This window comes from Salvelinus fontinalis, chromosome 27 (genome assembly GCF_029448725.1).
Source record: "Salvelinus fontinalis isolate EN_2023a chromosome 27, ASM2944872v1, whole genome shotgun sequence".
Lineage (NCBI taxonomy): Eukaryota > Metazoa > Chordata > Actinopteri > Salmoniformes > Salmonidae > Salvelinus > Salvelinus fontinalis.
In genome coordinates, this window is record NC_074691.1 from 29,286,827 (window position 1) to 29,309,372 (window position 22,546).

General features: G+C 40.6%; 1 protein-coding gene across 4 annotated transcripts in view; it reads right to left on the reverse strand.

The window, feature by feature from the left end:
- Nucleotides 1–22,546, reverse strand: part of LOC129825406 (disks large-associated protein 2-like) — a 183,097-nt gene that overhangs the window by 11,610 nt on the left and 148,941 nt on the right. For all 4 annotated transcript variants that reach the window (XM_055885494.1, XM_055885497.1, XM_055885495.1 and 1 more), the window contains 6 exons: nucleotides 13,757–13,813; nucleotides 4,133–4,506; nucleotides 2,725–2,810; nucleotides 2,013–2,431; nucleotides 1,346–1,437; nucleotides 297–461 (listed from right to left, as the gene is read on the reverse strand). In XM_055885494.1, coding sequence (XP_055741469.1) covers nucleotides 297–461; nucleotides 1,346–1,437; nucleotides 2,013–2,431; nucleotides 2,725–2,810; nucleotides 4,133–4,506; nucleotides 13,757–13,813 — 1,193 coding nt within the window. The remainder of the gene's footprint in view (nucleotides 1–296; nucleotides 462–1,345; nucleotides 1,438–2,012; nucleotides 2,432–2,724; nucleotides 2,811–4,132; nucleotides 4,507–13,756; nucleotides 13,814–22,546) is intronic.

Here is a 22,546-nt window from a genome sequence, read left to right on the forward strand (position 1 = left end):
GAGAGAGAGAGAGAGGAGAGAAATAAAGAGAAGAGACAATGCGAGAGAGAGAGAGAGAGAGAGAGAGAGAGAGAGGGGGAGAGAGAGAGAGAGAGAGAGAGAGAGAGAGAGAGAGAGAGAGAGAGAGAGAGAGAGAGAGAGAGAGAGAGAGAGAGAGAGAGAGAGGTGACAAAGATTTGAGCCATGTGATTTTCTCAGAGTAGGGGCAGGATAAAACAAAAAAACGATGTATGCGTTGACCAATACCATTAGACAACACACCAACACAAAAAACTGTAACAATTCTGTTGATATACCTGTAATGGCGTCTTCTTCTCTGGGCTCTCCACGAGCCTCCACTCATTGCTCTTGATCTGCTGCAGTTCATTAAATTTGGCAGTGACGTCATCGATTGAGAGCTGCAGCAAGTCCCAGAATCCGGCCAGGTCCTGAGAGGTGGGGCGGGGCATGGCGCTGGGGTCCTGGGGGGTGGGGGGTGGCGGGGAGGAGGTGAGCGGGAGGGAACACATTAGATATAGTTATCAACACCTCAGTGACCATGAGAATGTGTTTGTTTGATTTCATGAAACATATACACAATATAGTTGTTATCTGGTATAGCCATAACTGTTACAGACTATAGTGCCAATTTTTAAATGCTTGTGTTACATCAACAGCTATTGTATCATCCAACACCTGCAAATCTTACTGTACATGGTCCAACCACTAGGTGTCCCTGCAAACCTTACTTGAACATTGTTCATCCAGTAGGTGTCGTGCAAGTCATAACTTCTCAAGCCCTGTGCTGTTGGTAAGTCATCACTTCTCAAGCCCTGTGCTGTTACATTTACATTACATTTAAGTCATTTAGCATGTTGGTAAGTCATCACTTCTCAAGCCCTGTGCTGTTGATAAGTCATCAATTCTCAAGCCCTGTGCTGTTGGTAAGTCATCACCTCTCAAGCCCTGTACTGTTGGTAAGTCATCACTTCTCAAGCCCTGTGCTGTTGGTTAGTCATCACTTCTCAAGCCCTGTACTGTTGGTTAGTCATCACCTCTCAAGCCCTGTACTGTTGGTAAGTCATCACTTCTCAAGCCCTGTACTGTTGGTAAGTCATCACTTCTCAAGCCCTGTGCTGTTGGTAAGTCATCAATTCTCAAGCCCTGTACTGTTGGTAAGTCATCACTTCTCAAGCCCTGTGCTGTTGGTAAGTCATCACCTCTCAAGCCCCGTACTGTTGGTAAGTCATCACTTCTCAAGCCCTGTGCTGTTGGTTAGTCATCAACAGTGAGAATGTAAGACATAAGTTGTATTTTGAAGACACACACACTTGTCATGTTCCATTATGGTATTATAGCTACTCACCAGGTTCTGTTGACACAGCCAATAGAACTGCTGGAATTTTTGAGACATGAGGAGTTGTGCACTGCCCACCGCACTCCGGATTTTCCCTAGGACTGGAAAAGACACACACACACACACACACACACACACACACACACACACACACACACACACACACACACACACACACACACACACACACACACACACACACACACACACACACACACACACACACACACACACACACATACACACACACACACACACACACACACACACACACACACACACACACACACACACCACACACAGAGGGAGAGGGAGAGGGAGAGGGAGAGGGAGAGGGAGAGGGAGAGGGAGAGGGAGAGGGAGAGGGAGAGGGAGAGGGAGAGGGAGAGGGAGAGATCACGCACAGCGTTATCCTCATTGACAGCTCACAGAGTGTTATCTCACTCAAATCTGTCCACTGCCTCAACCATCAAAAGATAAACCGGTATTCATTAGCGGTGGTAATAACGATGCTTGACGGTTGTATATTACATTTCCATCTACAAACATGACTTTGCCCATTCCATTCAAAATGGTTATCAGTGAATGTATTTAGAATCCAATGCATTAGAATGTGAACAGTCTTAGGAGCTATAGAGCCAGTATATGCATCTAAGCTGCAGCGTCAGACACTCACTCTCCTCCAACAGGTCATGCTCCTCCGCCTCTCTCTCCATGTCTTTACACCATCCCTCCATCCTCTTAGTTTCATTATGGAGGAGCTGCATGAACCAGCTGCCATCCCTGCGGAGGGGGGACACCCGGCCCGTCTCAGGCCCCTCCAGAGAGGGCTCTGTCAGCCACGACTCGGGCTGCGGACTGGGAGGACCGCTGGAGGAACGCTGGTAGTCCTCCCGGTAGCTGAAGAGGCCCTGGGTGCGGACAGTGCGGACGGCCCCGTACTGGGTGGGTGTACTGGGCTCCGAGTGGCCCCCTCGGAAACCCAAGCCCCCTCCGAACTGCAGTCCCTTGTCCTCCATGGTGGGGAAGCCCTCTAGTTCCATGTCAGCTTGTACGGCTGTCGTCACGCTGTTGGAGCGCTTGAACCTGCCATGCCTGAGGGAGCACAGACACATGCAGACACACACACTCGTATGTATACAGACAATAATAAAGAGATTAGATGAACAATATATGGATCCAAAGAGAGAGAAAACATCAATATAACCCGTTCACAGATACAGTACATACAAAAAAGTACATTGCATAATAACTTTCACAAAATCAATAAATATTTAGTTAGTCCAATCAGGATCCAGAGGGAAATTCTTGACTGCTGCTGTAAAGGGTCAGAGGCCAAATTACGCAACGGTTGTATTTCCAGTTTCCACTTCCTGTGTGCCACATACCGTTTGTTATCCTCCACCTGGGTGCCAACAGAATGGTACTGAGGAAGACCTTTACCCTCCGACTCCGAGTCAGTCGCCGTCTCCACCTGGTAAACAACAACGTGAACATAAACAATAACACTGGTCACATGTCATAATGAACTTCTTGAAAGTATCATGGGGGAACTAATTTACCAATGGACTTTACTAGAAAATCAATGAGGCTGCTTAATGGCATAAATCATAAAAGGGTAGTAATCTGTAGTGATATATACTAGAAACTGTATACAGGGAGAGGGATAAAGACAGAGGGGGGGTAGAGAGAGAAGGAGATGGGGGTATAGAACGAGAGAGAGAGAGAGAAAGGACACACACAGAGAGCGATAGAGAGGGAGAGAAGGAGATAGGGGAGAATAGAGTGAAAAAAAGTCAGAGAGAGCGTGAGTCAGAGAGAGAGAGAGAGAGACTGAGAGAGAGAGAGAGGGAGGGAGAGAGAGAGTCAGAGAGACAGAGTCAGAGAGAGAGAGTCAAGAGAGCATGAGTCAGAGGGAGAGAGAGAGTCAGAGAGAGAGAGTCAAAGAGAGAAGGAGAGAGAGAAAGCGAGAGAGAGTGAGCGAGAGAGGATCTGCATCAAGTGATGCCAGAGGAGTGTTTGTCCTGAGAGCCTTTGATCCTGATCAGATGACTGTGTCTCCATGAGAGGGATGGCTTTTATAGGCCTGTCCCTCTCTTTCTACGGCTCAGTTTACGAGCTCACACACTCATCTATTGTCATGTCAACAGCATAGACCCAGTACTTCAAAATAATGACATCAAAAAAGTTGTGTGGAATAAAATGTCAACGAGTACTTCAGAGTAAATAACGAATTGTACCAGATATGGTAACAGATACGATAAATATGGTGCTGGCACTGAAGGTTATGATGGGGATGTTGATGATATTGGTGATGATGATGATGGCGATGATGTATTGGCTTTTATCTATCCCTTGAGAAACTGCATTGCAAAAGAAACAGAATGTTGGCTTGAGTGCAATTAAGGGCCTAAATGGTTACATTAATGCTATATGACGTGCTTAATGAAATTTAAGAGGACCTGAAAAAGTCACAGCAGCAGGCATCCAGAAATTACATTTGTTGCCAATGTAAAATAGATAATATGATCAAATTGAATTCCACTGATAAATAGTAATCAACAACAGTTTCCTCTAATGTTATTCTACTCTATTCGTCATCATAGGTGGTTTGTGTTTGTGTGTGTGTGGTTGTGTGTGTGTGCATAAGTGTGCATGTGTACATCTCGGTATGTGTGTGTGTGTGTGTGTGTGTGTGTGTGTGTGTGTGTGTGTGTGTGTGTGTGTGTGTGTGTGTGTGTGTGTGTGTGTGTGTGTGTGTGTGTGTGTGTGTGTGTGTGTGAGAGCTGGTTTTACCTGTATCCCTATGGAGGAACGTGGCGTTTTGAGGTATTCCTCAGCCTTGGACACCAACACCGCCTTGTCACACGTCTGCACCGAGCTGTGACTGCCCGAGGAGGCGTGCCGCTTGCTCCCTGCCGTCTCCATGGCCAGCGTCACCACGTTGGCGCTGTCCAGGCTGTCGGTGGAGTTGTAGAGGGTTCGACCCGAGCCGCCCAGACCGTCCGGCGCCCACAGTACACTCCCCCGCGGGTCCCTCCCCTCGTGGTAGGCGTCCTGAGTGGAGTCTGTGCTGCTCTGGGCCGTCACCGAGATGAGGGGCTTGGAGGTGGCGCGAGGTGGTGCCGGCGGGGGCGTCTTCGACATATAGCTAGGCATGTGCGTTACCACTGGAGAGCAAGCAGGGAGAGAGATAGATGAAGATGAGTTACTCTAAAAAAGAGATTCTGAAAGGGAGAGAATGGAGGATGATCATTTAATAAAGAAAGATGGGGTGAGAGTGAGTGATGAAACTGAAGGGCGGAGTGATGAGGGGACAGTGGTGGAAAAAGTAGTAAAATGTAAAAGTAAAGATATCTTAATAAAAAATGACTCAAGTAAAAGTGAAAGTCACCCAGTAAAATACTCCCTGAGTAAAAGTCTCAAAGAATTTGGTTTTAAATATATATAAGTATCAAAAGTAAATTAAATTGCTAAAATGTACTTAAGTATCAAAAGTAAATAAAAAAATATAAACCATTTCAAATTCCTTATATTAAGCAAACCAGAAGGCACAATTTTTTTATTTTTTTTATTGACAGATAGCCAGGGGCACACTCCAACACTCAGATATAATTTACAAACCAATCATTTCTGTTTATTGAGTCCTTCAGATCAGAGGCAGTAGGGATGACCAGGGATGTTCTCTTGATAAGTGTGTGAACTGTACCATTTTCCTGTCCTGCTAAGCATTCAAAATGTAACGAGTACTTTTGGTTGTCAGGGAAAATGTATGGAGTAAAAAGTATATTATTTTCTTTAGGAATGTAGTGAAGTAAAAGTAAAAGTTGTCAAAAGTATAAATAGTAAAGTACAGATACCCCAAAAATGACTTAAGTAGTACTTTAAAGTATTTTTACTTAAGTACTTTACACAAATGTGAGGGGATTATGTAAAATGCATCGTAAGGAGACTTGAGGAAACAGGTTGGAAGAAAGGGGGAACCTTTTTTTTACTGCCACAGAGATGAACACTCAACACGGACTCTTCTTCCTGGTTAAATTAATAACCCCAGTGTTTACAGACTATATCTCTTTCTGGGCAGTGGATGATTATGGAAAGGAACCCGTCTTCCTGGTTAATAAGCCCAGTTTTAACAGGCTAAGGCTCCTTCTGGGCAGTGAAGGATAATGAGAAGGAACCCGTCTTCCTGGTTAATAAGCCCAGTTTTAACAGGCTAAGGCTCCTTCTAGGCAGTGAAGGATAATGAGAAGGAACCCTTCTTCCTGGTTAATAAGCCCAGTTTTAACAGGCTAAGGCTCCTTCTAGGCAGTGAAGGATAATGAGAAGGAACCCTTCTTCCTGGTTAATAAGCCCAGTTTTAACAGGCTAAGGCTCCTTCTGGGCAGTGAAGGATAATGAGAAGGAACCCTTCTTTCAAGTGGAAATCCAATCTGGCCCTCATACCATCATTGCCACCTGATCATCCCCAGCTTCCAATTGGCTCATTCATCCCCTGTCCTCTCCCATGTAACTATTTCCAAGGTCATTGCTGTAAATGAGAATGTGTTCTCAGTCAACTTACCTGGTAAAATAAGGGTTAAATTAAACAACAAACAGCAGAACAGAGCTAGTAGCAAGGAGGTACAGTATGCCTGCATCACAGGCTGGGCTCAGACAGGTACCATTGCTTCAATTATATTGAATGCAGTTGCTTGATATTAACTTTTAATTCTGATAGCCTCCTGTTATTGTTTAAAATATATAGTTATATCAAACAGGCCACGTGAGACAAAGGTGAGCAGATGTTACTACCAGATTCCTTGTGAATTACCATCAGGTCAGTGTAGTCCTGCAGGCAGTGAGGACATGTATTATCATCTTACTCTGTTGACACCCTGTCACACACTCCAAGAAGAAGTGATTCATCATACATTTACTGACACTGTACATTATCTAGTATCAAAGACACCAAACACCAGTTGCTTGTTTTGTGGAATTATGCCATCCAGAATACAGTAAAATGAATTGTGCCGTCCAGAATACAGTACAATGTATTATGCCGTCCAGAATACAGTACATTGTATTATGCCATCCAGAATACAGTACAATGTATTATGCCGTCCAGAATACAGTACAATGTATTATGCCGTCCAGAATACAGTACAATGTATTATGCCATCCAGAATACAGTAAAATGAATTATGCCATCCAGAATACAGTACAATGTATTATGCCGTCCAGAATACAGTACAATGTATTATGCCGTCTAGAATACAGTACAATGTATTATGCCATCCAGAATACAGTACAATGTATTATGCCGTCTAGAATACAGTACAATGTATTATGCCGTCTAGAATACAGTACAATGTATTATGCCGTCCAGAATACAGTACAATGTATTATGCCGTCTAGAATACAGTACAATGTATTATGCCATCCAGAATACAGTACAATGTATTATGCCGTCCAGAATACAGTACAATGTATTATGCCATCCAGAATACAGTACATTGTATTATGCCATCCAGAATACAGTACAATGTATTATGCCGTCCAGAATACAGTACAATGTATTATGCCGTCTAGAATACAGTACAATGTATTATGCCATCCAAAATACAGTACAATGTATTATGCCGTCCAGAATACAGTACAATGTATTATGCCATCCAGAATACAGTACAATGTATTATGCCGTCCAGAATACAGTACAATGTATTATGCCGTCCAGAATACAGTACAATGTATTATGCCGTCCAGAATACAGTACAATGTATTATGCCGTCCAGAATACAGTACAATGTATTATGCCGTCCAGAATACAGTACAATGTATTATGCCGTCCAGAATACAGTACAATGAATTGTGCCGTCCAAAATACAGTACAATATATTATGCCGTCCAGAATACAGTACAATGAATTATGTCAGTTAACACTCCTTTATATGATGAAAGGAACAGCTCATGGGATTATTTGCACTGGAGTCCCAGATACGGTGTTCATTACTGAGCTCACCGTTTGCAGAGACTGCAGCATGCTGATGGCCCTGTGGATGGTGACATTGTCAAACAACATTTCTAAACTGCTATTTTACGAAACTGTTGGATGAGTCACTGAAGGAGAAAGGCTGTGATTCATTGCAGAGACAAAAATAGACTTCATCAACCAATAAGTTGTGTAACTCAGGAACTCAATAGTCCCACACATGTATTCAGGCATTCATTTATTCATGTGTTCATGCACCAACTGAACCATTCCTTTATTCATGTGTTCATGCACCAACTGAACCATTCATTTATTCATGTGTTCATGCACCAACTGAACCATTCATTTATTCATGTGTTCATGCACCAACTGAACCATTCCTTTATTCATGTGTTCATGCACCAACTGAACCATTCCTTTATTCATGTGTTCATGCACCAACTGAACCATTCCTTTATTCATGTGTTCATGCACCAACTGAACCATTCATTTATTCATGTGTTCATGCACCAACTGAACCATTCATTTATTCATGTATTCATGCACCAACTGAACCATTCATGAATTCATTCATATTCAATTTTGCTTACTGTTGAATAATCTCCCTAATCCTTTCAAGGTCACGCACGGCTGCACACATTGCCAGTGACTGGCTGACACATCTTTAACATAATTACACTACTGGTAAAAAAAAATCAGGCGGCACAACATGAACTAAATCCATTCACAATGTTAACGAGCAGATTGTGTGATAGATCTAATTAGTCATTAGATGTGATAAGACTCCACATGAAACAAATAGAACTCTGCATTTACTCTCACTTTAGATGGATTCCTTCCCACTTGAAAAGGTTGTCGTTTTTCCGCAAGACTTTGTGGGTGGATAGGAAATTGAGTAGGACGGGTGACACAGTCGTACAGGATTCATTTTTACATTTCTATCCCTGAGCTTTAATGGTGTGCCGCTTCAAAGTCAGACAGGAAGTGTGAAACTCTGACATCTTAAGCAGCCTCCCATTCAAACAGAGTGGATTTGAATACTCTGTAGAAAACGACCTCTTTGAAAAAGTACAAAACCTGTACCCAGCAAGAGATGCCATATTGCATCCTTGCCTCCCTACAGAAAGCAAACAGTGAGACAGACACAAACCCTGTGTGCCTGCCGACGTTGGACTGCAACTTGACAAGCAGGAGCCGTGTGAGTCTCTCTGTATTCAGGAGGTGTGTTGTAGCCAACAGCCGATGGGAAAGGCAGGAGATGTTGGGCTGTAAAACTCCCTGAAAGGAGATGACATGTCTATCTGCCGTTGGCCTCTCTTTGCACTAGGTATTTCCCGTTAAACTCCTACCTTCAGTCACCAGAAAACAATGTTAAACTCCTACCCTCCAAGTCACCAGAGAACCATCTTTGACTTCTACCCTCCAAGTCACCAGAGAACCATGTTTAACTCCTACCCTCCAAGTCACCAGAGAACCATCTTTGACTTCTACCCTCCAAGTCACCAGAGAACCATGTTTAACTCCTACCCTCAGTCACCAGAGAACAATGTTAAACTCCTACCCTCCAAGTCACCAGAGAACCATCTTTGACTTCTACCCTCCAAGTCACCAAAGAACCATGTTTAACTCCTACCCTCAGTCACCAGAGAACAATGTTAAACTCCTACCCTCCAAGTCACCAGAGAACCATCTTTGACTTCTACCCTCCAAGTCACCAGAAAACCATGGTTAACTCCTACCTCCAATCACCAGATAACTATCTATGACTTCTACCCTAAATGTCACCAGAGAACCATGTTTAACTCCATCCCCTAGTCACCAGGGAACCATGATTAACTCCTACCCTCAATCACCAGAGAACCATGTTTAACTCCTACCCTCAATCACCAGAGAACCATGTTTAACTCCTACCCTCAATCACCAGAGAACCATGTTTAACTCCTCCCCTCAATCACCAGAGAACCATGTTTAATTCCTACCCTCAATCACCAGAGAACCATGTTTAACTCCTACCCTCAATCACCAGAGAACCATGTTTAATTCCTCCCCTCAATCACCAGAGAACCATGTTTAACTCCTGCCCTCAATCACCAGAGAACCATGTTTAATTCCTACCCTCAGTCACCAGAGAACCATCTTTGACTTCTACCCTCCAAGTCACCAAAGAACCATGTTTAACTCCTACCCTCAGTCACCAGAGAACAATGTTAAACTCCTACCCTCCAAGTCACCAGAGAACCATCTTTGACTTCTACCCTCCAAGTCACCAGAAAACCATGGTTAACTCCTACCTCCAATCACCAGATAACTATCTATGACTTCTACCCTAAAAGTCACCAGAGAACCATGTTTAACTCCATCCCCTAGTCACCAGGGAACCATGATTAACTCCTACCCTCAATCACCAGAGAACCATGTTTAACTCCTACCCTCAATCACCAGAGAACCATGTTTAACTCCTACCCTCAATCACCAGAGAACCATGTTTAACTCCTACCCTCAATCACCAGAGAACCATGTTTAATTCCTACCCTCAATCACCAGAGAACCATGTTTAACTCCTACCCTCAGTCACCAGAGAACCATGTTTAATTCCTCCCCTCAATCACCAGAGAACCATGTTTAACTCCTGCCCTCAATCACCAGAGAACCATGTTTAATTCCTACCCTCAGTCATCAGAGAACCATGTTTAACTCCTACCCTCCAAGTAACCAGAACCATGTTTAACTCCTACCCTCAATCACCAGAGAACCATGTTTAACTCCTACCCTCAATCACCAGAGAACCATGTTTAACTCCTACCCTCAATCACCAGAGAACCATGTTTAACTCCTACCCTCAATCACCAGAGAACCATGTTTAATTCCTACCCTCAATCACCAGAGAACCATGTTCAACTCCTACCCTCAATCACCAGAGAACCTTGTTTAATTCCTACCCTCAATCACCAGAGAACCATGTTTAACTCCTACCCTCAATCACCAGAGAACCATGTTTAACTCCTACCCTCAATCACCAGAGAAACATGTTTAACTCCTACCCTCAGTCACCAGAGAACCATGTTTAATTCCTACTCTCATTCACCAGAGAACCATGTTTAACTCCTACCCTCAATCACCAGAGAACCATGTTTAACTCCATCCCATAGTCACCAGAGAACAATGTTTAACTCCTAACCTCAGTCACCAGAGAACCATGTTTGACTCCTACCCTCAGTCACCAGAGAACCATGTTTAACTCCTACCCTCAGTCACCAGAGAACCATGTTTAACTCCTACCCTCAGTCACCAGAGAACCATGTTTAACTCCTACCCTCCATGTCACCAGAACCATGTTTAACTCCTACCCTCAGTCACCAGAGAACCATGTTTAACTCCTACCCCCAATCACCAGAGAACCATGTTTAACTCCTACCCCCAATCACCAGAGAACCATGTTTAATTCCCACCCCCAGTCACCAGAGAACCATCTTTGACTGCTACCCTCCAAGTTACCAGAACCATGTTTAACTCCTACCACCAGCTGCTTTACACAACCCACACCGAGAGCCATGATGACCTCACGCATTGGACAGATCCTCATTATCACACCACCACCACCTAACTAATGACTAGCAGGCAGCTCAGGCTTAGTACAGATCCTCAGTACCATAGAGATCCTATTAAATTACTAGAGGGGCTATGTCATAAACCCTTGACGTTACAGAATGGGGTCAAAATGGCAGCCATATTGATCAGGGAGAAATCCAAACCAGTCTAATTGGAATGAATGGTAGTAGAAGCATAATCCTGATTTGACATATGCAGATATTGTAGAATTGTTGTCAAATATTTATACAGATTTATACAACAAATTGGTATAACTGTCACACTCTGGCCTTAGTTATCGTTGTTTTCATTATTATTTTAGTTAGGTCAGGGTGTGACATGGGGATGTATGTGTTTTGGTTTGTCTAGGGGTTTGTATGTTTAATGGGGCAGTGTCTTGTCTAGGTGTTTGTATGTCTATGGCTGCCTAGATTGGTTCTCAATTAGAGACAGCTGTGGTTTACTGTCTCTGATTGAGAGCCATATTTAAGGCAGCCATAGGCATTTGGGTTTTGTGGGTAATTGTCTATGTGTAGTGTTTGTGTCAGCACTATTTGTCATATTAGCTTCACGGTCGTCAGTTTGTTATTTTGTTAGTTTGTGTATAGTGTTCGTTTCGTGTTTTTTCTCTCTCTTCTAAATAAAAGAAGATATATTTTGCACACGCTGCGCCTTGGTCCACTCTCTCTCAGCAAGACGATCGTGACAATAACACCTTTACAAATACAGTCTATAAAGGTTTTATACCAATTCTCTGTATAAATATATGACAATATGTTAGGTAGACAATAATTCTACAATTTCTGATATCACATGCCTTACTTTCCAAGGATATATACATGTTGACATGTAATGTCTGTTTGCATATATTTTAGAGGCTATTTATACAGGGAATTGGTATACATACAGTTTATAAAGGTTTTATGCCAATTCCCTGTATAAATAACCTCTAAAATATATTGTAGGCTTTTAAACATGCCAGAATAAACACAGAAAGTATTTAACATTTTTAAGATAAGTAGTGTAAGTCTGAGCTTATTTTATCTCGCTTCAGCTCAAATAATACCTGCCATTGATTTCAAGAAATGTTGCATTGGTTTTTATGTGGTTGCTTCATATTTCTGTCATACTTTTCATTTAAGCTTGCATCGATGCATGCTTCGAAATGTGTACAAGCGGAGTACGCAACAGAGAAGTTCCCTCCGTGCTCCGTTTTGAATAATTGGATTTGAACTGATGCTCCGACCCTCCCATGCTCCAGATTGTGTGCTCGGAGCATGATAGTATGCATATTGAGAAACACCCTAAGTCATCTCATCAAACATACTGAACAAAAATATAAATGCAACATGCAACAATTTCAACGATTTTACTGAGTTACAGTTCATATAAGGAAATCTGTCAATTCAAATAAATAAATTAGGCCCTGATCAATGGATTTCACGACTGGGCAGGGGAGCAGCCATGGGTGGGCCTGGTAGGGCAGAGGCCCACCCACTTGGAAGCCAGACCTACCCACTGGGGAGCCAGGCCCAGCCAATCAGATTGAGTATTTCCCCACAAAAGGTCTTTATTACAGACAGAAATACTCCTCAGTTTCATCAGCTGTCCGGATGGCTGGTCTCAGACGATCTTGCAGGTGAAGAAGCCGGATGTGGAGGTCCTGGGCTGGCGTGGTTACATGTGGTCTGTGCTTGTGAGGCCAGTTGGACGTGCTGCCAAATTCTCTAAAACAACGTTGGAGGCGGCTTATGGTAGAAAAATAAACATTCAATTCTCTGGCAACAGCTCTGGTGGACATTCCTCCAGTCAGCATGCCAAATGCACGCTCTCTCAAAACTTGAGACGTCTGTGGCATTGTGTTGTGTGACAAAACTGCACATTTTAGAGTGGCCTTTTATTGTCCCCAGCACAAGGTGCACCTGTATAATGATCATGCTGTTTAATCAGCTTCTTGATATGCCACACCTGTCATGTTAATGGATTATCTTGGCAAAGGGATGTAGGGATGTAAATAAATGTGTGCACAAAATTGGAGAGACATAAGCTTTTTGTGCCTCCGGAAAAATTCTGGGATCGTTTATTTAATCTCATGAAACATGGCACTAACACTTCACATGTTGCGCTTATTTTTTTGTTCAGTATCATTTCAACCAGTGTATGGCTGTGGATTGACTGCATTGTTTGAATGGAATGTTGGCATATTGGTAGTTAATTTGAAAAATGCATGGAATCATCCCTCTAATACTGACTGGCTAGCTAGCAAACAAACATTATTTTACACAATATCTTATCAAAGCACTTGCAAACCATGGTTGACCAACTCCTTGACCAAAATGGCTGACTTTTATTCCGTCACAAGGTTAATTTCCATTCTAGTATTCTAATTTCTAATTCTATACTCAGTACTACACCACCACAAGCTAACTAATGACCGGCAGGCAGCTCAGGATTTCCATCCTCAGTTGTGATGGATGGACAAAATGAAAAGTAGCTGAGATTAGATAATGATCAGCCCACCAACTGTATTCTAGACCGTGCATCTACATCGGCATTTCTTGTTGTTTGGGGTTTAAGGCTGGGTTTCTGTAGAGCACTTTATGACATCGGCTGATGTAAAAAAGGGCTTTATAAATACATTTGATTGATTGATATTAGAGTTGACTATTCACACTGAAAAAGTTTATTTTATAAAGCATCATTTTAAACCCTAAAGTGTTAAGAAGTGAACACATTAAAACATTTTACTCTATGTAGACTGGGACAATATAGACACTTTTTTTGGTGTTAGAGTTAACACTTCATTAACACTGGCAATTTTGCAATGTATGGATTGGTGAAGGTGATGAGGACTTTTTTACCTGGAGGTGGATCGGCTCGGTCCACACTGCAGGAAGAAGGGAGACGAAACTGGATCCCTGGAAAGAATAGGCAACACCAGTTAGTGAGGGGAAAAGAAGAACCAGGAAAGACTCATCTACATAGTTTATCTGACTATAACAGTACCTACCATGTCTCAGGCCAACACTCGTATCAGGATCACAGTCAAGCGAGAGTCACAGACACATTTCACGTGATATACACATACATTTCTTCTCATTGATCATGATATTTGATCAATCAATAACAAAGAAAAACGTGGACATTACAGTGCTGGGATGGTCCACAGTTTTCAACGTTTGCTGTGTTCCCATCCACAACAAGAACATTCACACAACAGTGTCATCAAGACTGTTTTCAGCTATGACTGTTGGAACCACATATATTAGGCTGTGCCGAAAAGTATATTCTGCATGATTACACAGAGAAAAAACATGCAGAAATATCTACTAATCTCACAGAACATAGAACTGTGCCCTGATGCACACCACAGGAACAAATAGTCACACATGAGAAAGTAAACAAGAGATGAGACAGGGTCATCAACATAACCAGTTAAAGGTAAATACATGAGTAAATGTACAAATAACAAAATACATGCAGAGGTAGATTATAGGTAATGAGGCATGAACAAATAACGTTAATGAGCACATAAAAGATAAAAAAAGAGAGGGACTAAATGGATATAAAAAAAACACTTAGAATGAAGAGAAAAAAATGGGTTGGACTAATCAGCTGAGAAATATGTTAAAAGAGGAAGGACAAATAAAGGAGAAAGACACATCAATCAAACATTCAATTAACGAGTCTGCCAGACAAACACCACATAAACATGAGATTGAATTGGAACAAGATCTGTCAAGAAGTTGCAGTAGTGTTTAGCAGATTTGCAGAGGGCCATGAGGTTCAGACAGCAAAGTGACAGAGCAAATTAGACAAAGCGGGTCTGCTAGGACAGTACCTGTAAGGACACACAGTTGCAATCAGAGAGATTCAATTCAATAACTGTCTGCAGGCGTGTCTGTAGTAATAATGCACCGCTGCAGAGTAAAATTACACTCTAGTAAAGAGCTCGAGAGTAGCTATTTAAGGGCAACCTAATTAAAAGTATTTCTACTACAGTATCTTGTATTTGTTCTGTCTAGCATATTCTGACTGATCAGTCTGCCTTTGACTCCTTCTCTGTCCAGAGGAACTCTCAGACCTTTTCCATTGTTTCCTGGTGGTCAAAAACATCAGCCACATCGTTGAGGGCATTTTAACTGCCAGTCACTCTTCTCCATTTACCTCCATCCATCTGAGCCATTGGCGGCCGCCTGCCATAGCCTGGCAGTAAGACTGGAGGGAAGGTGATCTTTCTCAGGTCAGGATGGTACTGGTGTAATGGTGTCATGGGATGACTGACAAGCAACATGAGCATGGGGGCAGCAGATTGATCACGAGCAGTGGGGTATGGGTATTCATCATGCTGAATAACTGGGACCAATTCAGATTAGAAAAATGGTGAACAGACCTACATTTATATACAGGTCCTTTGTTCCTAACCTTGATTAAAAAAAAGCAACTAAAATGCAGGAAAGTAATGCTTTCCTCACAAAAAGTGATCAATTAATATTAGAGAAATTCAACAAACTTCCCATGGTATGTTAGACTGTATGCTAAAGGTACTGCATATGATAGGTGCTTTGCCAAAGGGAATGGAGTGGAATAATGAATGGATGGAGTGAAAGATGGATAGATGGTTGGATAGAGGACAAACTTGATAGAGGACAGGTCGAGGATGAGGACAGTCCGTTATGGTCCAGCTGACTCCACTACTGCTGGTTTTCTGAGTTAAACAGCTGGTGATGTTGATTCTCTTTCAGTTGAAAGTAGAAAAAACAACCATGTTTTCCATAGTCACATACATATATACATACAGTGGTGATGCCCCCATGGATGCAAAGTGGATTAACCTTTCATGTATGGAATAACACAAGAAATCTTTACAAAATCAATGGGCTGGATAAGTGTTTCAACAATGTAAACTTGTACTTGGGGAACCCTCCCCTTGTTTTACAATATTTGCTTCTGCATTGCAGTACTGTGCTGCTGTGGATAGTCTTCAGATTATCCACTTCTCTCTGTCACTTGTAGATGGATATTTTCAAGTCCTTAGTAGCAGTCAGTAGCAGTGTATAGTTAATGCAAGTTCAAAAACAATGTTTAAGAACATTGTAAGATGTTGGCAAAAGTGATAATTTGTTATGCATCTTCCACAAAGCTTAAAGTTTACATTCATGTTCATACATCAGCTTGTTTGCTTTATAGATATCTACCTGTTTGAAGCAGATGTAAGTTCAAAATATTTACCTTTCTAATTCCACTCTGTGATGAGTATGCACCTATAAAAATATCAAGATTGGTGTAGGCCTACATGTGAGGTTTATCTAGTACTGTTTTTAATCCTATCTGATGGCGACATTGACTTGTCACTGGTTTGCCTTGCTGTGGATCAGCATCTCATGAGTTAGTTTGATAACTGGCTTTTCATAAAATGGCCCTGTGATAGACTAGTATCCTGTCCAGGGGGTGTACTTGTACATCAAGCTGTCTCACGCTACAGAAACAGGAGATAGGCTCCTGCTCAATTGAGACGTTCCAGCTCTAATTACTACGCCCCTTTTCATAAAATAAAAACAGTTGGGCAAACTGAAACAAATATTGAGTAAATCAAGAAGGGGATTCAGGTAAAATACAAATACTATAATGTTAATAATAATGCTAACAATGCTAATTCTGATGCTAAGCCTCATGCTAATGATACCAATAATAATAATTATAATAATGTTAAAAGGTATAATAAACAGATCAGGACAAACATAAATAACAAACAAATGAAAGCCAAATGTGTGACTATTGAATGAAAACTACAACAAAAAATGTGGGGACTTTTTCTGGGTTACATGCTTAAGATGTCGTGCTTAAGATGTCTCCAATGGAATTATATTTTATGTTTGTATCATAAAGGTACCATGTAATAGAACACAAGGCACTTACTAGAGATATTAGTTAACTACTTTGTATCTTTTGGAAAAGCATCAAAATGATATCATAATTGTATACTTTTAATTGGTCTTTAATCAAATTTGTGTAAAGCAATATGATGATATTATTGACAAATAACTGGAGAGTAATGATTCGTACTTCATTAAAATACCGGAAGGTGGGACAAAACTGATGCGAACAAATATATTAACAACATATAAAAAAGTATAAGAAAATGGTCCCCTACCAGACCTGCCGTACGCTCTATGCCCCCCAGCTAAGCTACGGGCGCCTAGAATTAAAAAAAAAAGATGATAGCTTAGTACAAAAATAAAACGTACTGAAATGATCAAAGCCATAGATACTGTGCCTGGCCCTTGCTGTGTGTGAATCAGAGTAACTTTTGTGTGCCGTTTTCCGGATCATTTATATTTAATGAGATGCTTTAATAATTATTCTTATACCTAGTTGGCCCACTATGAAAAAAAAAAATCAGTTTGCAACAACTTTTGTAGCAATTTAGCAATTCTTTTTGATTGCCATTGTAAAGCTATGATCCCCATAGAAATTGCGGAAAAACTACACAACCATTCAAAACACCTTCAAGATCATCAAACATCTTTTACCTTCTTTCATTATTTTATATATTGATTTATGAAAAAATACATAAGGCAAATATAAGTTGTAACAACTGATATTACACAATTAAACATCAGAATTTGCAAAAATAAAAATAATAATACATATTGTAAGTCAACCAATGCAGCCTAAATGATATAAAACAGATCTTTTTAATTAAGCAGTGGTCAACCCATAGCAAATAAGAATGAAACCTGGACAGGTATGGTGATCATACCTCCAACCCTTGAGGTTGACTTGAACATAAAAATGCTTTAAAAAAACAAAACATGATGGACCTGTTGCCTGCCAAATGTCCTCGGCTTTAATAAAGAACCAAACAAAGAAGAGCCTTGAGAGTGCCATTAAAACATTTGCTTGTTATACAATGGCTTCAGAAAGTATTCACACCACTCTACTTTTACCACATGTTGTTGTGTTACAGCCTGAATTTAAAATGGATTGTGTCACTGGCCTACACACAATAGCCCATAATGTCAATAGAATTTTTTACAAATTAATAAAAAATGAAAAGCTGAAATGTCTTGAGTCAACAAGTATTCAACCTCTAATTAAGTTCAGCAGTAGACATTTTCTTAAAAAGTCACATAATACCTTGCATAAACTCACTCTGTGAGCAATAATAGTGTTTAACATGATTTACGAATGACTACCTCATCTCTGCAGCCCACACATACAATTATCTGTAAGGTCCGTCAGTCGATCAGTGAATTTCCAACACATATTCAACCACAAAAACCAGGGAGGTTTTCCAATGGCTCGCAAAGAAGAGCACCTATTGGTAGATCTTTTTTTTTTAAAGCAGACGTTGAGTATCCCTTTGAGAATGGTGAAGTTATTAATTACACTTTGGATGTACACCCAATCACTACAAAGATACAGACATCCTTCCTAACTCAGTTGCCGGAGAGGAAGGAAACTGCTCAGTGATTTCCCCATGAGGCTGATGACTAAAACAGTTACAGAGTTTAATGGCTGTGATCGGAGAAAACTGAGGATGGATCAAAAACATTGTAGATACTCCACAATACTGACCTAAAAGACAGTGTAAAAAGAAGGAAGCCTGTACAGATTAAAAATATTCCAAAACATTCATCTTGTTTGCAATAAGGCACTAAAGTAAAACTGCAAAAAAATGTGGCAAAGAAATTAACTTTGTCCTGAATACAAAGCGTTATGTTTGGGGCAAATCTAACAACACATCACTGAGTATCACTCTTCATATTTTCAAGCTGGTGGTGGCTGCATCATGTTATGGGCATGCTTGTCGTCGGCAAGAACTAGGGAGTTTTTTTGTATAAAAAATAAACGTAATATAACTAAGCACAGGAAAAATCCTAGAGGAATTCCTAGTTCAGTCTGCTTTCCAACAGACACTGGGAGACTAATTCACCTTTCACAATAACCTACAACACAAGGCCAAATATATGCTGGAATTGCTTACCAAGAAGACATTGAATGTTCCTGAGTGGCCAAGTTACAGTTTTGACATAAAATTGGCTTGAAAATCTATGGCAAGACTTGAAAATGGTTTTCTAGTAATGATCAACAACCAACTTGACAGAGCTTGAAGAATTTTTTAAATAATTATGTGGAAATATTGTACAATCCAGGTGTGCAAAGCTCTTAGAGACCTACCCAGAAAAAAGCACAGCTGTAATCGCTGCCGAAGGTTATTCTAACATGTATTGACTCAGTGGTGTGAATACTTAAGTAAATTAGATATTTCTGTATTTCATTTGCAACACATTTGCAAAAATCTCTAAAAACATGTTTTCACTTTGTTATTATGGGGTATTGTGTGATGGACAATATACATTTTTTCATCCATTTTTAATTCAGGTGTAACACAACAAAGTGTGGAATAAGTCAAAGGGTATGAATACTTTCTGAAGGCACTGTAACCTTAATAAAGCAATGTGTTCATTTTCTTAGAAAATGTTAAATACAGGAGGAGAAAACTCTTGAGGGGTAGAAAATGAATTTGTATTTAAGCAGGGCTAGTCTATTTTTTATTCATATATATATATATATATATATATATATATATGTATTTTAATCAGATTCCAATCCAAACCCATGAACTCCAAGACTGGCCATCAAAGGGGCAGCACAGTATTTGTGTCAGGTCTCTGTATAGCAATAAGACGTGTCAATAAAAACAAAGATGTCAGGGGCCCATTAAATAAGTAGCAACATAACTGGAAATAAAAATACCAGATATGACATACAGTGTAATTAATATGGTCCCATTACTCAAAAGAGGTCATGATAAGTTTTCATGTTACAAATACAATTTGAAAAGCCATGCCTCTGCCAACATCTTTTTACTTTTATTATTTGTAATCGAGGTACAATTCTTCGCCCAATGTTTTCCTGACCAAATATAAATATTATTCTCAGCACTTTGCTACATTTCAAGTCATTCTGGGTGGAATGTTGTAATTTCTGACTACATGATGCAATAATTGTGAAACATACTTTCTATCTTTCTTGCTGACTGATATGACATTATATCAATAGTTGACAATAATAAAAAATATCATATATTTTGTACGTCAAGATATTTTTTTTCAAAAGCAACAAAATGAATATGCATTGCCTGAGTTTCATGCAACATATTCTCTACCATTAATGCCTCTGCACAATCCATTTGTTCATGATATGTACTTTCTAGTGTTAAAGACTTGTATGAGGAAAACCAACCCAAAGACCTAATAACTACAAAAACGGACCCTAACCTGAAACAATACAACAGAAAAGGACAGGACTTGCATAGAATGAATGAATGTAGTTTTGAGATATATCAAGAATGAACCTGCCCCCATCATAGATTCAGCACCTTAATATCAGTCTCCCTCCCTAGACTGGGAAGGATAGAGAGAGGAAGCCACTGCATTCTGTCCTCTTTGTCATTCCAAGCGAAAAGAGGAAAATAGTGCTAGTGTTTATAAGACCATTCCGCTTTTCCTTTTCTTTTTTCATGAAAGAATTCATATATTAAAATTGTAACTATTGATTTGTGTGATGCTCTCAGTCTTATTTTTCCTCTTAAACAACAGGAAATGTCAGCCAACCCATGGCTTTTTTCTTATGGGGAACACATTCAGAGAACATTCAAGATCCTTTTTGTTTTGGAAATCTGGGTCTACAACAATCGGGAAAAAAGTATGAAATGTGTATATTGTTACTCCTGTATTGCAAAGAGAAAAACTGGTATAGTTACAGTTGAAGTCGTTTGTTTTCTATGACAGGATGGACCACTGTCAGCCCAACAATCCTTTAGACATCCAACAGGTGGTGTGGTACTGTAACAAGTCAAGGACAAAAAACAATCCACTGCAAGGTCAAAGATCTTGGGCCCATTGAGTTACAGTAGCCAGGTGGGGAAATCCTTTCTCTTATCTTATATTGTTGTGGCTGTTATCACCTTTTCAACATCATTTTTCTGGTACACTTGGTGTAAATGTCATAGTTCCAAAGTGACATGTGTTTGTTTCTCAAGTAATGTATTTTGGTCAAAATAAAAAGATGCCCTTTCCAGATGAAGTATAATATCTTTAGGGTGAACCATCTCATCCCTATAAAGTATTTGAGGGATTTAGGTTAGTGGTGTCATTTGCAGATGCCTCTGTAACATTCTTGTTCTGGAGGGTACATCCATGGATAGATGCGCTGTGGAACTTGGAGCGGTTTCAGGTGGACGAAGTTTCCATAAGCCCCAACCATTACATTGATACGCCATGTTGGTATGATGTGACAATGGAGTAGATGAGTGGTTATGGGTGTCACGTGACTGGTTCATGACCAATCCATTTTATTTTATTTTTTAGAAACACTTAAAAGAAGATAATTGAGGTCTCCACCTTTTAAGGTTTCCATCGAGCCTGGCTTGGCCATCACTAGTGAAGGCGGTGTTAGTACATTCAGGAGTACAATAGTATCAGATACCTCTGGAAACATTGAGGAAGAGGTATAGGGGACTATGCCCTCTGATTGTCTTATTGACGAGTACTGAATAGGAGATGTTTAAGACATATAACACACTAGACGGTGATTGCATTTGAGTAATGAATGAAACTCCACTAGGTCAAAGGTGCAGGGGTTGATTTAGAACCAGAGTTACGAGCTTAGCTTGTGTTAAGCCCTCTTAGAGGTGTAATGTAAGAACAGAGTATTGTCACAATCTTATGAATGACCTAAACTTGGAATATATGCAATCATTTTCTGTCTTTACAAAAATAGTATACTGAACAAAAATCTAAATGCAACATACTACAATTTCAGCGGTTTTACTGAGTTACAGTTCATATAAGTAAATCAGTCAATTGAAATACATTGATTAGGCTCTAATCTATGGATTTCACATGACTGGGCAGGGGCACAGGGAATGCATAGGCCCACCCACTGGGGAGCCAGACCCAGCAAATCAGAATTCATGTTCCCCACAAAAGGGCTTTATTACAGACAGAAATACCCCTCAGTTTCATCAGCTGTCCAGGTGGCTGGTTTCAGACAATCCCACAGATGATGAAGCCGGATGGGGAGGTCATGGGCTGGCGTGGTTACACGTGGTATGCGGTTGTGAAGCAGGTTGGACGTACTGCCAAATTCTCTAAAACAACATTGGAGGTGGCTTATAGTAGAGAAATTAACATTCAATTCTCTGGCAACAGCTCTGGTGGACATTCCTGCAGTCAGCATGCCAATTGAACACTCCCTCAAAACTTGAGACATCTGTGGCATTGTGTTGTGTGACAAAACTGCACAATGTAGAGTGGCCTTTTATTGTCCCCAGCACAAGGTGCACCTGTGTAATGATCATGCTGTTTAATCATCTTCTTGATATGCCACACTTGTCAGGTGGATGGATTATCTTGGCCAAGGAGAAACGCTCACTAAGGGATGTTAAAAAAAATTGTGCACGAAATTTGAGCAAAATAAGCTTTAAACGTAACATTTCGGGGATCTTTTATTCCAGCTCATGAAACATGGGACCAACACGTTACATGTTGCGTTTATATATTTGTTCAGTATACGTGTATATACACACATAGGGTTGAAACATGTAACATAGCTTGTGCTGGAATGAACTTAAGCTGATA